This window comes from Furipterus horrens, unplaced genomic scaffold (genome assembly GCF_987537825.1).
Source record: "Furipterus horrens unplaced genomic scaffold, mFurHor1.1.pri manual_scaffold_16, whole genome shotgun sequence".
NCBI classification, from domain to species: Eukaryota; Metazoa; Chordata; class Mammalia; order Chiroptera; family Furipteridae; genus Furipterus; species Furipterus horrens.
The window spans coordinates 10,670,586-10,688,522 of record NW_028327186.1 but is presented as its reverse complement, the minus strand read 5'-3'; the positions used below and the strand labels follow the sequence as shown (position 1 = coordinate 10,688,522).

Here is a 17,937-nt window from a genome sequence, read left to right as displayed (position 1 = left end):
AGGGGCAGCCGCGATTACCAGACGTCCCCCGGAGGCACTCAGCCTGTGGGCTGAGACAGCTCCATTAAAGAATAACCACCGCCCCCTTGCACTGCTCCTTCACTGCAAACTCAGCTCACCTCGTCACTTTAAGAGTACCCCATTGTGGCTCAATCTAGAGGACACTTTAAAATTTTTCCTCGTTTAAAAAGGCATGTACATTTTCTGATGCACAGCTTTCTCCATCTTCGTTCAGCTTAAGCGACTCTCAAGTACTGACTCCTTGACATGCTTTGGAGTCCTTTGCGTTCCAGGACACTCATTTTTCTCATTCCTTCAACAAATATTTAGTCTTCCAAGCACAGCTCTGGGGTCTGAACCATCATTCCTTACCTGAATTGTTAACATTCAGCAACCTCTTAATTGGACTCACTGATTCAATTCATCCATCCATCCATCCCATATAGCAAAGGTATTCTTCCTAAAATACAAATGTTACTCCAGGTTTCCACTGGATCAAAACCAACACCTCTTGGTACATGAGGCCTTTCGTCAGAAAACAAAGAGGTGGCGAGGCCCTGGGGCTGGATCAGCCCGCCCTACCACTATTCCTAAGTGTTCCAGTCCTCAAGCTCACAAAAAGCTCGCATCTAAATCCCCTTCTTGAGAACTTACAAAGTATAGCACCACCATAAAGAAAACCTATTGATTTCTTTCCCTTTTCACAGAAAAACTTATCTGGACCAGAGAAAGCTTTCCTTTGAACACCAATCCTATGGAACAAGTTGAAAAAATCCTGATATTTAGGCTCATCGCCTTGGACACAAAATCCACTTTGCTATAATGGCCACACAGTTGTATATGCAGAGGGTTGCAGAAAGAGGCATTAAGCTAATGTGCCAAAAACTTGAGGTGAGCAAAAAACTTTGGTAGACATTTAAATGTTCAATATATAAACATTTAAATTTGTTTTATTATTTTTCTTATGAGATGGATTGTTGTACATATTTTGCCCTATTTCAGTGAGACTTTATAGTATCTTTTGGGATTAAAACCTCTAAAATTCTAAATATATCAACGCTTCATAGAGAGGCCTGGGCACAGAGACCAACCACCTGGGGACCTGAGCCTCAGCTCAGGGCCAGTGACTGTGAAGGAGAACACCAGTGACAGGAGCCATTACCTGGAGAAGCAGTCACAAGTGCTCACTCCCAGCTCAGCTTCTCGCGTCTGCAGTCCTGACTCCACTACTGATGAGCTGTGTAACCTTGGGCAAGTTATTAAATCTCTGTCCACCTCCATCTCCTTATCTGTTAAAGGGGGGTACTAAGAAAATCTGTACCTTTAAAGTTGTGAGGCCCACTTGTTTTCACAAGAGACAAGGTATGCGAAGAACTCTCGGCTCAGCGTTGGGGCTAGAGGAGAATTCAAGGTGGCCAGGCAGGTGAAGAATGTGCTAGAAGGGAGGGCATCTGGATGAAGCAGGGCCTAATGAAGGGCAGAGATAAAGACATAAAACTCAATCGTAGACAAAGGAACAGTAGAGGGGCAAGACCAGAGGAAGTGAGGGGTACCATGCCAGAAGCACATAAACTATCACTTTTCTAAGACTTGATTTGAAAAAGTCCATAAAGAAAGTCAAGAGTATGTAATTCTGTGCATGCGCCCTTCTCAACAGTAGGTTTGACATCCCTGCAGCTTGTCCAAGAAGGAAGGTGAAAAGAAGCAGATATATCCACAAGGGCTCATTCGATTTATTCCAAGGTTTCTCCTCTTTAAAGACATAATTTTTATCAGTTTTTGACCCCTCCTCTTAGGCTAAGACAGGTGAGAAGGCCGTCATGAAAGCGCCCAAATGACCGTTATGTGCAAGTCTCCTGAAAGGGACATAGATCAGTTGGAAAAATAAATATTTCCGGGAGGATTATTGCTCCTCCTGGGCTATCAAGGCCACCAGTGCTGCCCGCACCTCTTCTGCCTGGGCCGGGGGCAGCAGACAGTCTTGAATGAGGACCAGAGCGGCCGCCTCTGTCAGGCTGCCAAAGTCCTGGGGCGTTTTCACTGGGAGGTGCCCGGCCAGCTCACAGAGGGCAACATTGAATGCCTCACTTTCCTTTATCCCAAAGCTGGACTTGCGCGCCCAGAGGATTACCCGGACCCCCGTGAGGGCCGAGGAAGATGAAGTCTTTCCAGGTGGGGCTCCCCGGGTCACAAACAAGTTATGTGCAATCTCATGGTCAGTCAGATAGTCAGTGGCTCGACATACCCTGCTGATCAAGGCTTCCAGGTCCCGCCCTGGCCCGCTGGTGTAAAAGAGGAAGCCGGGAGCTGGAACAGCCTGGAGCAGGTGCAAATGGCCCCCAGGGTCCAGGGGCTCACTTGGTGCCCTCTCCACGGGCAGTCTGTGAGCCAGGTAATAGCCATGCAGATGGAGGTGGTTCACGGAGGCCAAGCCACCTAGGCTGTTGAAGCCCACGCGAAAGCCCGGGTGTGAGCTCAGCAGCACAGCCTCCAGCCCAGCCCGCAGTGCACCCGGCAGCAGGCGCTGGGGGAGTCCCCGGGTGGGCTCGGGCACCAGCAGCACATGGCCCCACTCCAGGGGGCTGATGTTGATCATCACAAGGATATCTGCTTCCTGGAGAACACCTGGAAGATCAGTCTCCCGGCGCAAACGGAAGAGGACTTCTCCTGGTCGGATTTTGTTGAAGTTAAACTGTTCAGGGTCAAATGCCTGCCTCACGCTGCTGATGTTCTGGGGGCGCCTCCTCTGCGCCCCTCGCTCCACATTCAGCTGAGCCACAAAACCCATGGCACCAGGGAGGGTTTGGGTCTGCAGCTCCCTCAGGCAATAGCGAAACAGCCCCAGCTCCATCCTCTGCCTCCAGGCAGAGTAGAGTGCAGAGTCAAAATGAGACAGAGGCAGAGGCAGCCTCTCCCGGAGGCTGGGTGCATCCTTCGGCCACTGGATACCTTCCCACTTAAGTTCCTGCTGTCCATAGACGAAATCAGGAATGCCTTGCTCTTCCCAGTCCTCCTTGTTTGGAGGTAGCAAATAGGAAGCTTCATCTGAACCATGTGAAACAGCCATGGGGCTGACCTAGAACAAGAAAAGGGGAAAACAAACATGATGCTGTTCCATTTCCAGAGATTTTACTTTTATTTTCAAATAACCTTTAGTTGCTCTTCTAATTACAAAAGTAATATATACCTTTGGTAAAATATTTTGAAAACACAGAAATCACTCATAATCGCACCACCTGTAGATGAGCATACGTTTTTCTGAATTAAAAATATATATTGAATTATTTTCTTTCTAAAAATTATATATGTTGAATGACCTTTCCTAATGGAGGGAGAAAAATAAAGCACAACCCTTATTCTAACGTCCAGGGAGAAATCACAATTTACATTTGGCCTCATTTTTTTTCTTTAAATATTTTTTGAGAGGCGGGGACAGCACACTGGTACTCGATCTCTCCACCTCCTCTCAGCAGCTTGGAACCCTCAGCTTTTGCCATGGTGAGAGGCCATTCATTCATGCATTTGTGACTGGGAACCTACCTTGCAGGGCTGGTACAAGAATGGAAGTATGCACAGCGTCCGGCATTCAGTGGGTCTTCAGTAAACAGCCTCAGGAAGCACCAAGTTTACGGTTATGTCTGGAGAGGCGACAGGGGGACCGCACCACGTGAGGCGGGGGTCCTGTGGTAACGCCTGGGTGGAAAAGCCGTCCTGGGGCACCGGGGCAGCCGACGGCCTCTGGCCCCGCAGCGAGTTTCCCGGTTACCTTGGTTGCAGAGACTTCTTACGGGAGCTCCACGAAGGTTGCCACCGCCACCTACTGCAGGTAAGGACGACACTCAGCGTGACCTGCGCCAAGTTCTTACCGCTGCCAAACCGAGAGCTCGCTACCCTCAACGCATGCGCAATACGAACGCACGCACGCGGCGTAGCTCGCCCCGCCCACCTCCCGGAGGCGGGGCCGTGCGGCCTGGGCTCCGCCCCGGAGGGCCCGGCCCCGCCCCGGGCCCCGCCTCCAGTGCTCCAGGGGACCCCACCACCACCCAGGAGCCGGCAGCCGACGGCTGAACCGTCTGGGAACTCCCGGGAGCTTCAAGGAGGGGGCGGGCCCGGGAGCGGCGGCTCTAGAAGCGGTTGCTGCGGGGACAGGGCGGTGACGCGGCCCGAGGGCGGAAGTGAGAAAGTTGCCGGCGTCCCGAGACGAGTTGGCGGAACTGTGAGCGCGGCGCAGTGATGGGGGGCTCGGGCAGCCGCCTGTCCAAGGAGCTGCTGGCCGAGTACCAGGTGCGCGGGACGCCGGGCCCCGGGGAGCTTGCGCGCGGGCCTGCGCTCGGGCGCGACGTCCCGGAGCCGGTGGCAGGGCGGGCGCGGCCTCCGGGCGGCCCGCTGACCCCGAGTCCTGTTCTGCCTTCCAGGACTTGACGTTCCTGTCCAAGCAGGAAATCCTCCTGTAAGTGCTGTCTCGAACCTCGCCTCCGGGATCCTCTAAAGACAGATTCGGGGGGGCTCTTTTACCAACGGGGAAACTGAGGCCACCCAGAGGGAGCGGTAGGGGCCCGCCTGAGGTCGGCGGCTGAGCCGGAACCCGAGCCCAGCGCCCGCAGCCCTGGTCTGCGCCCTGCTACCGGCACGCCCTCCCCGCCGGTGCCGGGGACCCAGCTGTACAGCCTGCGGCCAAAGTTGGCCGCTCTTTGACCAAGTGCTACGCTGGCTTCTGCGTAACCGAACCTCCAGCCCCAGCCCGGTGGGGGCTGCTGTGGCTCTCTGGGGACGCCTTGGGGAGTGTGGCTCCTTCTCCCAACTTTCCCTGAATAATACAGGAACCGTTAATGCTTACGGAGCACTCACCCTGCGCCTGGAACGGTGCTAAATTACCCTGCATTACCTAACTTAATCCTCCCGAGGGAGGTACGGGGACAACGAAAGAGGTCCAGAGAAGTCTGGTACCTTGCCTGAGACTACACTCCGAGAAAGGAATTGAACTGGCAGCTTTATGTAGCCAGGGCTCCCTTAGCTAAAGAAATCCCCGCGGCGAGTGGTGGCGCTGCCAAGAGGATATAGTTCAGGGTAGCTGCTAACGAGGGAGGCCTTGAGGAACAGCAAATCCCAGAGTTTTGCTTATTTCTCCCTGTTTTTCTGAGCCAACTTCTGGCTCCTTCCCCAAGCTCTGCATCCCTCAGGGAGCTCTAGAACCGGTGCCCAGCATAGCGTCTGGCACACAGTGAATAACCCATTGCTAGAACAGACGCCCAGCCTGCACTGTCTTGGGATGTATCTCCCTGTGGCTTATCAAGCCTGATGACTCAGAAATTCTCTGTACATGGCTTAGCTCCTCACCTGGCGTGCAATGGGCAGCGAGGCAGGGAGTGGGGAGGTCACACGCACAGGAAAGTGGGCAACAGGTTCCCCTCTTTGTGCCAGAGCCCACAGGCGGTTCTGTGAGCTGCTGCCCCAGGGGCACCGGAGTGTGGAGGAGTCCCTGCAGGCCCGAGTGTCCTTGGAGCAGATCCTCAGCCTTCCAGAGCTCAAGGTGCCAGCCCCCCGCCCCACCTCTGCTGTTTGTCTTGTGATCATGCAGTCACTGGCCCCATTCTCGTCTCTTCTCTGTTTAGCCCTAATTTCCTGGGGCCAAGGGCTTTACCTGTATCACTCGGTGGAGTTAAGTAGAACGGTGTTTCTCAGATTGGGATTCCAGAAACACATTCTTGGAGCTTCAAAAGAAGTTTTGTCCTTTTAAAAGAACAGTTGAGCTACCTTAAAGATTGAGAAACCCTATTCCATGGGCCATTTGCCTCTCTCTCCATAGGGCTGCTGTGAAAATTTCTATGCAAAGGGCTTGGCCTTGTGCATGTAACACACTAAGTGTTTAATTAGATGTTCTCTTGCTTAGGATGGCTTCCTCTTCCTTCCCTGCCCCCAGGCCTACCTATGGGTTAACCTCTGGCTCCATTAGCCATCCCTGCCCCCTCCCCAGCTGGGTCACTGGCCCTCCTGCCTTCCACAAAGCACTGGTCATTGTTGCCCATGACGCTGCGCTCATGGTGCGGGTCCTGTGATGTTCCCTCCAGTCAGTTCCTTGTAGGGTTTGAGTGTTACCTGGGCTGCATCCTGTGGCCTTCACGGAGACTATCTATCCAGGCCAACCCCTTCAAGGAGCGAATCTGCAGGGTCTTCTCGACTTCCCCAACCAGAGACAGCTTGAGCTTTGAGGACTTCCTGGACCTCCTCAGCGTGTTCAGTGACACGGCCACACCAGACATCAAGTCCCACTACGCCTTCCGCATCTTTGGTGAGGACCGGGAGGAGCCTGGAGGCACCGTGGCCTCCCGGGGGGTGCTGGTTGGGAGCTGGGGTCATTGGAACTCATCCTGGCCACATCCTCTTGGGCTCCGGTGTCTGCCCTCCAGATTTTGATGATGATGGGACCTTGAACAGAGAAGACCTGAGCCAGCTTGTGAACTGCCTCACAGGGGAGGGCGAGGACACGCGGCTCAGTGCTTCAGAGATGAAGCAGCTCATTGACAACGTGAGCCGCTGGCCCGGGGGCGGGCCGGGGGGCCGTGGGAAGGCTTTGGTCTGACTCTCTCCCTTTCCCAGATCCTAGAAGAGTCCGACATTGATCGGGATGGGACCATCAACCTTTCCGAGTTCCAGCACGTCATTTCCCGTTCACCAGACTTTGCCAGGTATGACAGGGGTCCCATCTGTGGCATCTGGGGCTGGGACGTTTTTATGGCGACAGGCACAATGAAAGCCCTGCCAAAGGGGATTGACAGATGTGAGATGCAGCCCATTCCAGAGGGCCTCAGGGGAGAGGTGGGTAAGTTTGGGTTTAGTCCTCACCCTCCTCTTCTGGCAGAAAATCCAACCTACTCTTCTCTTGTTCAGCTCCTTCAAAATCGTCCTGTGACAGGAGCCCGAGCCTGTTCCCCAGCACTCCGTGGAATAACCTTCGCACCGCTGAGCTGTGGCCAAGGTTACGTCTGGGTTGCAAGGGCTGGTCAAGCCGGCCCAGTCGAGCTAGCACCGTGAAGTCTTGTCCCGGGCAGGGGAGGACCCTCCATGGCAGGGCCTCACCCCTTCTGACTGCCATTGCCATCACTCTGTTTGTTTCTACTAATCAGTAATAAAGAGTTAAAAGTTTTGGCCCTGCATGTGATTCTGGAAACGCCAGTATATGAAAAGACTAGACTTGCAGGAGACTTCGGTCATCCTGGGACTGGCCAACCTCTAAAGACGGGACCAGCAAGAAGTCCTCGTGGGGCAGCACATAGGAAGGGGCAGTGTGGGGGATGGAACCCTGCTGTACGCCGGTGATTACATGAATTTCTACGCGTTAGCATTTACAGAACTATTTACCAAAAGAAAAAAGAATTTACTGCGTGAGCATTTTAAACATAAAACAAATTCTTAAAAGAGTTAAACAAAACACCCTGGCCCCTGTGCCCTGACCCCGGAACAGAGTAAGGGGCTGAGAGGCAGTCAGCCAGGCAACGCTGGCCCTGGCCCACTAGCCCCTGGAAATGGGAGGTTCTGAGCCCCCCAGAGCTCAGAAAACTAGACCAACCTCAAGAAGCAACAGTCCTTTAAGAGGAAGGGCCGTGGTTTCAGTTCTTCAGATTTTATTTAAAAAAGAACAACATAAAGTGCATATTTAAAAAAATACAAAACCCATGAAAACATGGAGCCCACGTGCAGGGCAGTGTCAGTATCCCTTGGAGTGGAGGCAGGTGAAGTGTGGGAAAGGGGGACCAGGCTTCAGGACAAGGCCAGGGCAGGGGCGCACGTGTTTCCAGGCTGGATGGAAGAAGGCCGGCAACAGAGTCTCTTTGTAGCATTCCGAGGGAAAGGTGAATGTCGTCATAAACTCTCCTGAGCTCACGCTGCCCACCGTCACGTGGCCACAGCCTGATACAGGCCAGAAAGGGCCAGAGCTGGCTCAGGCCCAGGGCCTTGTTATGGCTGCAGTGCCCACGGAGCCCTCTGGTCCCTGAGGTGACAGGATGATGGCCACTAACAACTTGACCAGCTGGCCAGGCAGGACCCACGGAGTCCGAGCTGGCCCCTGGCTCTGCGTGGCTGGGGCCGCCCGTGGCAGTAGGATAAGGCAGAGGTTGGAAGAGGCCAGCTGGTGAGGGATTCCCGACTCTTGGGTCAAACCACCACACTGGATGTCTCTGAAGCCCCCGGAGGCTGCGAGGCTGCGAGGCTGGGGCCAGAACTGAAGCGGCTGAGTGTGTGGCAGTCTGTGCTGTCTCGCATTTCACATTTTTAATGGTTTCTTTTTTCCTTAAAAAAGAGGCTCAGTTTACACAAGGAGCACTGTTCTGGCCACTTAGTCAGGCATCCATCTTCAACCGGGACCTCCAGGACCACGGCTCTCCGGGCGGGAGGGGCCTCGGGGCTTGAACAGTAGCGGGCCACCTGGCCCCGCCGCCCCGAGGGCTGGGCACCAAGGCTGCACACCAGGGCTGTGCACCACGAGGAGCAGAGTCCAGCTGACCCTCTCCGAGCACTCACGGCCCCTGAAGCCAGGGTGGCCTCCTCTGGAAGTCAGCGGTCACACCACTGAGTCCCGGATTTCAGAGCCCAGGCGGACCCGGGGCCGGGGGCACACCGGGGACACCTCCACGAAGCTGTCATGGACACTGAGTGGCCTCTTCTCTGACTCCGTGAAGACTCGGGGCCCCGGGGAGTTATCCGACAGGGCCTGGTAGCCTCGGTGGTCAAGCGGGGTGCTCGGGGGACCTACGCCATTGAGTGGCCGAGTCTCAGGGGGCAGCACCACAGGGCGGGTCTTGGGGTGCACGCTGGCACACTCCCCCTGCTTCAGGAAGAGTTTCATGCCATCCCGGTGCCGGTAGAGGATGAATAAAATCAGGAGCAGGAAGGCGAACACAAACAGGACGCTCATCACCAGGAACTCGGTCCAGTAGGACTTGTCCGTGGCCCAGCTGGCCTTGCCGTGGGAAGGTGCACTCACCCGCGACGTGAGAGGCACGTGTCCACTCCGGCCTGCCAGCATGTCCTCGACCTTTGGGCAATAGCTGGCCACCAGCTGCCGGAAGCCTTCCTCCAGAGACCAGCACTGAAACACCCCCAGCTCCTGCTGGCTGCCCACCAGCAACAGGTCCCCAGTGGGCAACACCCGGCAGGAGGCGGAGCCACTGACAGGGACCCCATTGTGCAGCCAGAGCCGCGTCGCCAGGTTGGAGAGCAGCGGGCAGGCCAAGGTGTTTACTGTATTGGGCTGGAATGGGACTTGCTCACATGGCTTCTCACCTGGGGACAGGAGAGGCGCAGGGTAAAGGGGGCCTGGCCTCCACAGCAGCCCCAGCTCCCCCACCTCCCTCAGGGCTCTGCCCATCAGGCCACAGTGGCCACTCTGAGGACTGCGGGGATGGGAGGAAAGACATTTATACCCACCAGTGCCTGGATTCAGGAACCTACCCAGCAATGTGGCCCTGCCTCCCTCCATCCTTTGACAGGCACCTTACCTGCAGGTACAGCCATCCGGGGCTTGACCAAGGAGCTGTTGCAGAGGTCCCTGGCATTAGCCCCTTCGATGTCCTGGATCCATGACCTGAAGACCAAAGACAGTCTGGGATAGGCCAGGAATGCCCCGTGAGCCTGCCCCCCAAGGCCCCGGGCTCAGGGACCGTCAGGCCCAGAGCAGCAGTAAAAGGCAGGTCAGCATCTCCTCTGTCTCACAGTAGTTCAAATACAAGTTACTAAACTACTTCCCTGAACTACAAAAGCAACACAAGCCTTTAGAAAAAGTCCTGAAGGACACCTGGCTTTGTATGTAGACAGCTGTCTTGTTTAAATCAATGGACATGCACTGACTTGTTTAATAAAATGTAATAAATAAGAAAAGTAATTCTTGATACACTCAGAAAAACTCAGAAATACTCAATAAGCACAAAGACTGAAAATACTATAGGCACTGGCCAGGTAACTCCGTTGGTTAGAGCGTTGTCCTGGTGCACCAAGGTTGCAGGTTCAATCCCCAGTCAGGGCACAGACAAGAATCAACCAGTAAATGCATAAATAAGTGGAACAACAAATCAATATTTCTCTCTCTCAAAAACCAATCAATCAATAAAATTAATAAAAATACTGTAAAAATCGCCGACAGTCCAGGGACCACGATGGAGCGTTTTTGGTGTGTCCCATGGTAGGAGTGTGTGTTCACATGTGGTTTTGTGAACTACGAAGCCGGCACCAGGCGTCCCCTGCGCGAAGCAAGGACACCTCAAGTGGGGCAGGTCCCGTTTCTCCCTAAAACGCACGCTTTTTTGTTTCCCACATATGTGTGAAATCTGGGAGGACGGACATCTAATTCTCACTGTGACTCTCTAGGTGGCGGGATTAGGGGTCGTTATATTTTCATTGGGCTTAGCTCTGTTTCTTACGTTTTCTCTATGAATGTTTTATAACCCAGACAAGTTCTGCTGAAAACGACTTTTCACGGGTTTGTTAATGGACTGCTGCACAGCCCTCATCTTCTGTTACTTAGACACACTCACATGCCAGCCCGGACTTCCCCGCCAAGCTTTCCACAGCCGTGACACTTCGTAACTTTCCAAATCATGTCCCCACCTTACGGGTGGGTAAGGCAAAGAATTCGCTGTCTCAACTATAACACTTCTGGGAGTCAGAAGGGGAGCGGATTAAAAATTACATTATGCCCAGACCACGGTCACAAGTGAAGCCATGCAGAGTCTACAGAGGGCCTGGGGCAGGTGCTCCGAGGCCAAGTGCACAGGGAGGGGCAGGTGGGCTGGGGCGCTCACCTGGAGGCCGCCTCCGGGCGGTAGAGGCTGAGGGGCTGGCAGCGGGAGCCCGTCCAGGCGCAGTAGGGGTCCCGGGCGAGGAGGCAGTCCCCACAGGCCTCGTACAGGCTGCAGTTGGCCACGGGCACCTGCACCACACTCGAGGGCGAGGCCGCGTACAGCAATCCCTGCGCAGACACGGGCATGAGCGGCAGCCAGGGCCACCACCCACAGCCCCACCGGGCTCAGCTGCCCAACAGGGCCCCTTCTCATGCCCCCAGACACCCTCCTTGCTGCCAGCTGTCAGCAAGAGCAGCACCCCAAGTGCGCCGACCCCCTAGTCTGCCTGCTTACCCTGCCGGGGTCCAGGAGCAGGCTCTGCACGGGCTGTCCGGGCGGGAATATCTGTAGCTCCTCGATGACGTGCACCCTGGGGCCCACGGCCACCACCTTGTGCAGCCGGCCGTCCCCTGCAGGAAGGACAGCACTCAGGCCCTGGGAGCAGCCTGCTGCCCACGCCCCGCAGCCACGCCCCGCAGCTCCCCAGCCCGCCGCACTGCCCGCACTCACCAGTGCCCAGGAAGAGGACGTCATAGGTGCCATGCAGGCCAGTGACACGGTGAACAGCCACGCGCTGGTAGCGGGCCTGGGGCTGCAGCAGCAGCAGGTTGCTGCGCACCTGCCCGTCCATCAGGAAGTGGTCCTTGAGGAAGTTCAGCACGCGGTCTGGGAGCTGCAGGGATGAGTTGATCTTTCTCTCCCGGGTGCTGTTGGTGATGCACTGAAGGAGAAGGTGGCAGCGTGAGGCCAGTGGCACGCACGCAGGGCAGGGGGGCAGTTAGGTGGGTGGATGGCCCGCAGGTCCTGCCAGGACTGCTTCTGCAGAGGAAGGCAGGGTGTCTGCCCCACCCTCAGAAGCCGCAGGTCTGTGGAGCCAAGGTGCTGATCTGGAGGCCACAGGGCAAAGCCCTGGGTGTGGGCACCCAAGGGCCCTGCTGGCAGGTTTCCCTGCTGTGCTGTTCCCTGCCCCTCCCCCAGGCCTGGAGCAGCGGACAATACTTCCTGCTCCATTAGCATCTCTCACTGACCAAATGTGGGGGGCGGGAGGGGGGGCCGTGAGGGTGCCTGCAGTTAGCTCCCACACTGCCTGGGCTTCCTGTAAGAGCCCTGAGCATCCTTCCTGTAAGGGCCCTGAGCATCCTTCCTGGAAGAGCCCCATGCAGAGGTGCATTTAATGGCAGGCACAGCGGGCGCACGCCCTGGGCCCCGACTTCTGAAGGGTCCCGCAAGTTTACAACTTGAACATAATTAAAATTGCACATATGAAACCAAACTGGGCGTCATTAGAAAAAAGTGTTAAGTTGGGGTTTTGCGAGACCCTTCAGAAGTCGGAGCCCAGGGCACGCGCCTGGTGCTCCCAGTGTGCCCACCATTAAACCCGCCTCTGGCCCCTGAGACTTAATACCCAGGGGTGACCCTTGACCAGTGAGGCACAGGGGTTGGTGACGAACTCTAGGACACTTGCGCTGTCTGCTCTGTAGGGAGCACTGGCTACTCCTCATGCAATAATTAAACAAGGAGCTCACCACCATTGGGGGTGGGGGGCACACGTAAGTGACACACCCACCCACCCCAAGACAGGCTCCAAGGCATTCCGACAGTCACGGTCACGTCTACCCCAGGGGGACCAACGGGACTGGGCTTTTGTCCCTGCTTTCAAGATGAGAAAACAGAACTCAGAGAAGCCCAGTGACCCCATGCTTACCGCGCCGGGCCGCGGCGTGGGTACCGGGTAGGTCACGGTGTACCACTGCTGCGTCTCGCGGTTCACCTCCTTGTAGAGGCCGCTGAAGGCCCTCTGCACGTCCTCCATGGAGAAGACACAGACGGCAGAGCCCTCGGTGGCCCCTCTGTGCCTGCCAGACAAACGGCCCATGAGCCCAGGAGCCCGGCAGCCCCTCCCCTGCCCTTCGCGTCCCCAGCTGGGTCCGGAGGCCCTACCACTGGGATGTGAAGACCCCGTAGAACAGGGTGTCATGCCAGTCCTGGGGGCCGGGGCTCAGCGTGAAGACATCCTGCAGCACGTTGAACGGGAAGCCGTCCTCAGGCCGCGAGCACAGCAGCTGGGCCTTCAGGAAGGACGTCCAGCGCTGCTGCAGGATCCGCCCGCCGCCCTCGTCGCCCTGGGGGAGGGAGAGAGAGGCTGGGCTGGGGCACTCGGGTGGGGGACTGGGCGCTCCTCGCTGTCCCCTCCCCAGCAGAAGCTGAGACAGACACCAGGGAGGACGGGCCAACCAAAACCAGGCCTGAGATCCATATAAAATCAGATAGACTTGGCCCTGGTGGGGTAGCTCAGGTAGCTCAGGTGGTTAGAGCATAACCCCCATGCGCCCAAGTCGCAGGTTCAAAGCCTGGGCAGGACACATGCAAGACTCAACCCATGAAAGCAGTATAAAAAACTGGAACAGCAAATCAATGTCTGTTTCTTTGTCTCTAAAAGTCAAGAAATAAAAAAATACAATAAAAGCAGGAAGACTTGGAGGCAACGTGCAGGTCCCATCCCCAGGCGAATACATAAAGGACAGGGCTTTGTCTTGTGATACCTGTATATACCGTATTTTTTGCTCCATAAGACGCACTTTTGTTTTCTCCAAAAGTGGGAGGAAATGTCTGTGTGTCTTATGGAGCACATATTGTGTCACAGACCATGATGTGTATTACCTGACCTGGGGCTCCCAGAAAACTAGAAGAGCACTTGAACCTTAAAGTCTCTCCTCATTTGTTAATGACAGTGATGATGATTCTTAATAACGCTGTTGAGTGCTGTTCACTTTACGTGGTTGAAATATTATTCTGTTATATGTTATTAAATATTTTAGTACACCATTTGGTTCAGAATTTTTTTTTTCTTCTTGCTTTCCTCTAAACCTAGTGCGTCTTATGGTGAGGTGCATTCTATGGAGCGAAAAATACGGTACTTCTCTGTTCTGTATTTCACATTTTTTACATCAGAGAAAACAATAATATTCTGACTTCCAAGGACAGAAAAGCCGTTAGCTAAGCCGTTCCTCCTGGAGGACAAGAAAAGGTCACAGAAGCGGGACCTCCTGGCGTTTCCTGACCTTGGACCCAAGGAGCCTTTGGGGGCTCTGTGTGGCCCACCCCGCTCACCTTGCAAATGCGGGCGACGCGGGACACGATGGTGTTCTCAAAGAACTCAAACTCCTGGCCCGTCTCGCTGAAGAAGAAGTAAATCTTGTCATCGTCCCCGTGTAAACTGCCCAGGCTCTCGGGAACGTATGCTGAAGCCACGAACGCCGGGTCTGTGGGGGCCGCAGGGAGCACAGAGTCAGCCTGGGAATCCCAAGGGGCGAGACGCTCAGGCCGCGCTCCCAGGGCTCCCAGCCTGCCCATGGCGGGCAGTGCCAGGGCTTCACCTTGCAGCCAGTTGAGGGAGCCCTCGGTCTTGGTGGGGCGGCGGCTCTGACTCCGGGAGATGGCTGGGTCGTTCCCCTGGAAGCTGCTGACTGTTCCAGTGTAGAGTTCGCCATCTGCCAAGAAAACATTCCCATGGGAACGGGGGCCCCTCGGCAGGGCCCCTTCTTCCCGCTCAGACCTGCAGTGGCCCCAGCCCTGCCCCTCGCTTGGGGGGCATAGAGGAGGGAGCGGGAAATCGGAGAAGCCAAACCCAAGGGCAGCCCAAGGTCACACCTGCATTTCACCCCCACGGAGCCTCAGCAGAGCCCTCCTGCCCCCTGCACTCACCAACTATGAGAGCCGTGGACTTGAAATTGGGGTCAAAGGGACAACGGCCCTTGCCATCTTCAAGGAGGACGTTCCCCGCCTGGTCCCGTGCCAGCGTGAAGTTCTCCACATTCTGTTAGGGGAGCAGACAGGTGGGCTCAGGCGCACGCCAGGGAGCGAGTGGGCGCGGCAGGCAAGGAGGAGGATGCTGGGAAAAACAACTCTGAGGGTGTTGGGGGAATAGGTCAGCCAGGCCGTCCTCCCCACCGAGGCACGCAGGGCACAGTGCGGCCCGTCTGGCACGGACCTTGGCGGCGGGCACTAGTCACCCTAGGGATGAGGCTCAGTAAGGTGTGCGCCAGGAAGGAGCAGCAACGTGATGCAAACCCATGTCTGGCTGGTGCGGCAATCCACAGCCTCCGCTACGGGGAGCGCAGGGCCAGATGCACGGGGATAGGGCGTGGGGGAGCGTGCACAGGGCGTGAGCCGCAGGTCAGCCGGGACCTTACTGCCTGGGTGATCACGTGCACCCCTCTTTCCAACAGGCTAAGCCGAGGGGCATTTGGGGCCTCATCCCTTGCTAGACCCTGCCCTGCACCAGCGGTCGGTGCAGGAGAACAGCTCCCTGGGGCAGGAAGTGCGGAGGTTCCCAGGCCAGCCCGGCTGAGGAAGGACACTCACGATGTAGGTGCACAGGGGGCTGAAGGCCCCCGTGCCGCAGGTGAACAGGTGGCTGCTGTTGAGTGGCAGGAGGATCTTGATGTAGTTTTGACAGTCACGCTGGGGAAAGAGGGAGAGGCTGTCAGGCCCAAGCCAGCCACCAGGGGGCACCACCAAGACCCAAGGCCCAGGCTGGGGGCGAGGCCTAAAGTCGGGGGACACTGGAGAATCCAGAAGCCGGAGCCACCCAGACTGAGCTGAGCAAGGACCCCAAACGTGTCCACGTGCACTGGAGGGGGACCTTGGGGCTCAGTTAGTTCTGTGGCTAGCAACCTTTTTCTCGGCCTGGGGTGAGGCAGAGAATGTCACGTCTGAAAGCCCTCTTCAGAACCACAGTGCAAACGGATGGTCCCTCCCCACCCACGAGGGGGAGAAGCGACAGCCCAGAGCAGGAGCACTCAGCCTGAACCCTGGCCTCAGACGCACAATCAGCCGAGGCTGGTAGCGCCTCCCACCGAGCTTCCAATAGCTCCCCAAGCCCTTCTCCCTGGAGACCGTCCCCTTTTCATTATTGGAAACTCCACCCTCCATTTTTTAAACGAAGCGTGTAACCTGACTACCTTTTAAATGGACTGATTTTTGCCTATTGTTCCGTCTTCTGTATCACAATTAGACCTCCAGTGTCTAAAGGGACCTGAGCACAAAGCAAGTGCTTAACAAATAATCTGTGCGGAAGAAGAGAAGTCAGGGGTGATCGGGACTTGAACCTCTGCCTTGATCCCAAGTCTGGTGTTTGCCTTCGCCTCAGCCGCCCCTGCTGGACTCAGGACCAAGAGGCTTCTGGGAACAGTGGGGAGCCCTCCAGGAGAACTCCAGGCTGGATCAGACCCGCCCCCATTGGTCAGGCCAAAACCCAACCAAGACCTGTCAGACCTGCCACCTCAAGGCCATGTGTGGAGGAACACGACTCCTGTCCCTACCCAATCGCTGCTCCTGCTGGAAGCTCATGTTTATTTATCACTTATTTTGTGCCAGGTGCCTTACACCTATTACCTTACGGAATCGTCACTCACACTAGTAGGTCCAGTGAGGCAGGCATCACTAGCCCCATTTTACAGATGGAAACACTAAGGCTCAGAGAGACAAATCTATGCAAAGCCAGGCCCGGCCACCTCAGCAGCCTCTGTCCTGTCCTGTCCTGCCCAGTGCAGCTGGCTGCGTCTGCTCCCAGTCCCACTTCCTTCCATCCACTACGCTCCGTCCCACCACAGCCCAGGCCACCCTCCGGGGCTGGCTCACCTGCGGATCCTTGCCTTTGAAGCTGCACTGGTGTTTCCTCTGCGCGTCCGCGCGCCACAGCAGCTGGGGAAGGAGAGGGGGCAGGTAAGGGTGCAGGTGGGTGTGGAGGGTCCCCGCCTCTCCACGCCTTTCCCCTCTCTGCTTGCATCATGCCCGGGCCCAGGAGGTCAGTCTTCCCGTCCACCTTCCCTGCTGCTGTCCTCGGCCCGGCTTGCCCAGCCCCAGCCATCACCTCTCACCTCCTGGTACCCTCCGCCGGGCAGGAAGCTGGTGCTGCTGTTGAGCGCGAAGAGGGCCTCTCGGGCACCCATGTACAGGGTCCCTCCATCACTGCTCAGCAGAAGGGCCGTGTAGTTGGTGATATTTTCAGCTTGGAATCTGAGGAATGGCCGCTCTTCAGAGTCTAGGGAGAGGAAGATGGACATGACTCGGGTCTGCTCCTCCCACAAAATCCCAATGTCTATAATGGAGCATCAGAGCGAAGGCAGGTCAGCGCGGCAGTGGGTGGTGAGGGGCTGGGGATGAGGGGGTCAGGCTTATGGGGGAGCTGCATTCCCACCTCGCAAACATTATGCAAGAAACAGAGGCACAGAGATGAATGGAAAAGAAAATTAATGACAGCACCATCCATTATAATGAAAAATCAAAACAACCTAAATGTCCAACCACAGGGGACAGAATGCGATCATTGGCTGGAACACTAGCAGCTGGTAAGAATGGTGTTTCTTCAGAAGCCCCAGAAAAACAAGCCAAGTTATATTTTTTTAAAAAGGCATGGTCGACATATGAAGTGAACTCAAACACAAAGAGATGGTTACAGAGCCAGGTCAGAATATAAGAAAGGAGAGGGCTTTGAGTGGCGCAGAAATGCGGACAGTGGTCTTCCACCCTTGGCGCCACCTTGCAGGCATGCGTGGAAGATTTATGGTTATTAAACAGGACGTTCATGTCATCAGCCTCGACCTTGGGGACTTGAACAGACACCAGACGGAGCCTGTTCTGCTGGGGACAGGACAGTTAGAAGAGTCTCTTTACGGTCCTCTGAGAGCCAAGGGCCGCAAGCTGCTGTCAAGGTTAAGGGACAAGAAATAGGGGTTCGTGCCTATCAATTTAAATCGCAAAGGGAGCAGAAGGGGGTGGCAGAACATGTCTGGAGAAGGTGAGAAAGGGCGTACGTGCTAGAAAGCCTTACTCTTCTCCGCAGCACATCAGTGCGTCAGATAAGCCACAAAACAGGGTCATGACCATTTCACTTAAATACACAGAGGAAACCACTGGATAACAAGAAGTCTAAGTGATTCAGAGAGGCCCCGTTTAACCAGGCCTGGGGCAGGGGCAGACTGAGGCGGCTGTTGCTTTTTACAGTTAGTCCTATACTTAAAAAGTATTATGTGGCCCTGGCCGGGGAGCTCAGCTTGTTAGAGCACTGTCCCCATACGCCAAGGTTGTGGGTTTGTTC

General features: G+C 55.8%; 3 protein-coding genes across 5 annotated transcripts; 1 reads left to right on the top strand and 2 right to left on the bottom strand.

The window, feature by feature from the left end:
* Positions 1–974: 974 nt before the first annotated feature.
* GDPGP1 (GDP-D-glucose phosphorylase 1) lies at positions 975–3,875 on the bottom strand. 3 transcript variants are annotated; one of them, XM_090263682.1, is made up of 3 exons: positions 3,541–3,875; positions 1,949–3,076; positions 975–1,467 (listed from the first exon to the last, which is right to left on the bottom strand). In XM_090263682.1, the coding sequence occupies exons 2-3, from the start codon at positions 3,065–3,067 to the stop codon at positions 1,324–1,326; spliced, it is 1,263 nt and encodes a 420-aa protein (XP_090119808.1). In that variant the 5' UTR covers positions 3,068–3,076; positions 3,541–3,875; the 3' UTR covers positions 975–1,323. The 3 variants fall into 3 exon arrangements, with proteins under 3 accessions (XP_090119808.1, XP_090119810.1, XP_090119809.1); XM_090263684.1 differs by having other exon boundaries at positions 2,246–3,076; XM_090263683.1 differs by lacking the exon at positions 975–1,467 and having other exon boundaries at positions 1,710–3,076.
* Positions 3,876–4,035: 160 nt separating this feature from the next.
* On the top strand, positions 4,036–7,144 carry CIB1 (calcium and integrin binding 1). Its single transcript, XM_090263747.1, has 7 exons — positions 4,036–4,284; positions 4,416–4,450; positions 5,422–5,530; positions 6,139–6,289; positions 6,408–6,526; positions 6,598–6,686; positions 6,889–7,144. Exons 1-7 carry the CDS (start codon positions 4,234–4,236, stop codon positions 6,908–6,910), a joined length of 576 nt encoding a protein of 191 aa, XP_090119873.1. The 5' UTR covers positions 4,036–4,233; the 3' UTR covers positions 6,911–7,144.
* Positions 7,145–7,839: 695 nt separating this feature from the next.
* On the bottom strand, positions 7,840–16,806 carry SEMA4B (semaphorin 4B). The gene is given in 12 exon segments (XM_090263637.1): positions 7,840–9,282; positions 9,498–9,583; positions 10,797–10,963; positions 11,130–11,245; positions 11,346–11,556; positions 12,541–12,691; positions 13,947–14,098; positions 14,213–14,326; positions 14,541–14,652; positions 15,201–15,299; positions 16,479–16,541; positions 16,718–16,806. Coding segments are annotated over 12 exon segments (2,082 nt in total). The 3' UTR covers positions 7,840–8,560.
* Positions 16,807–17,937: the final 1,131 nt, after the last annotated feature.

Excerpts from the sequence above, each read along its gene's own strand:
- GDPGP1 (XM_090263682.1), bottom strand. The coding sequence starts at position 3,067 with ATGGCTGTTTCACATGGTTCAGATGAAGCTTCCTATTTGCTACCTCCA. Across the intron at positions 1,468-1,948 it reads CCCCGGCCCAGGCAGAAGAG|GCCCTGCTTCATCCAGATGC; the intron begins GTGCGGGCAGCA and ends GCCCTTCATTAG.
- CIB1 (XM_090263747.1), top strand. The coding sequence starts at position 4,234 with ATGGGGGGCTCGGGCAGCCGCCTGTCCAAGGAGCTGCTGGCCGAGTAC. Across the intron at positions 6,527-6,597 it reads TGAAGCAGCTCATTGACAAC|ATCCTAGAAGAGTCCGACAT; the intron begins GTGAGCCGCTGG and ends TCCCTTTCCCAG. Across the intron at positions 6,687-6,888 it reads CGTTCACCAGACTTTGCCAG|CTCCTTCAAAATCGTCCTGT; the intron begins GTATGACAGGGG and ends TCTCTTGTTCAG.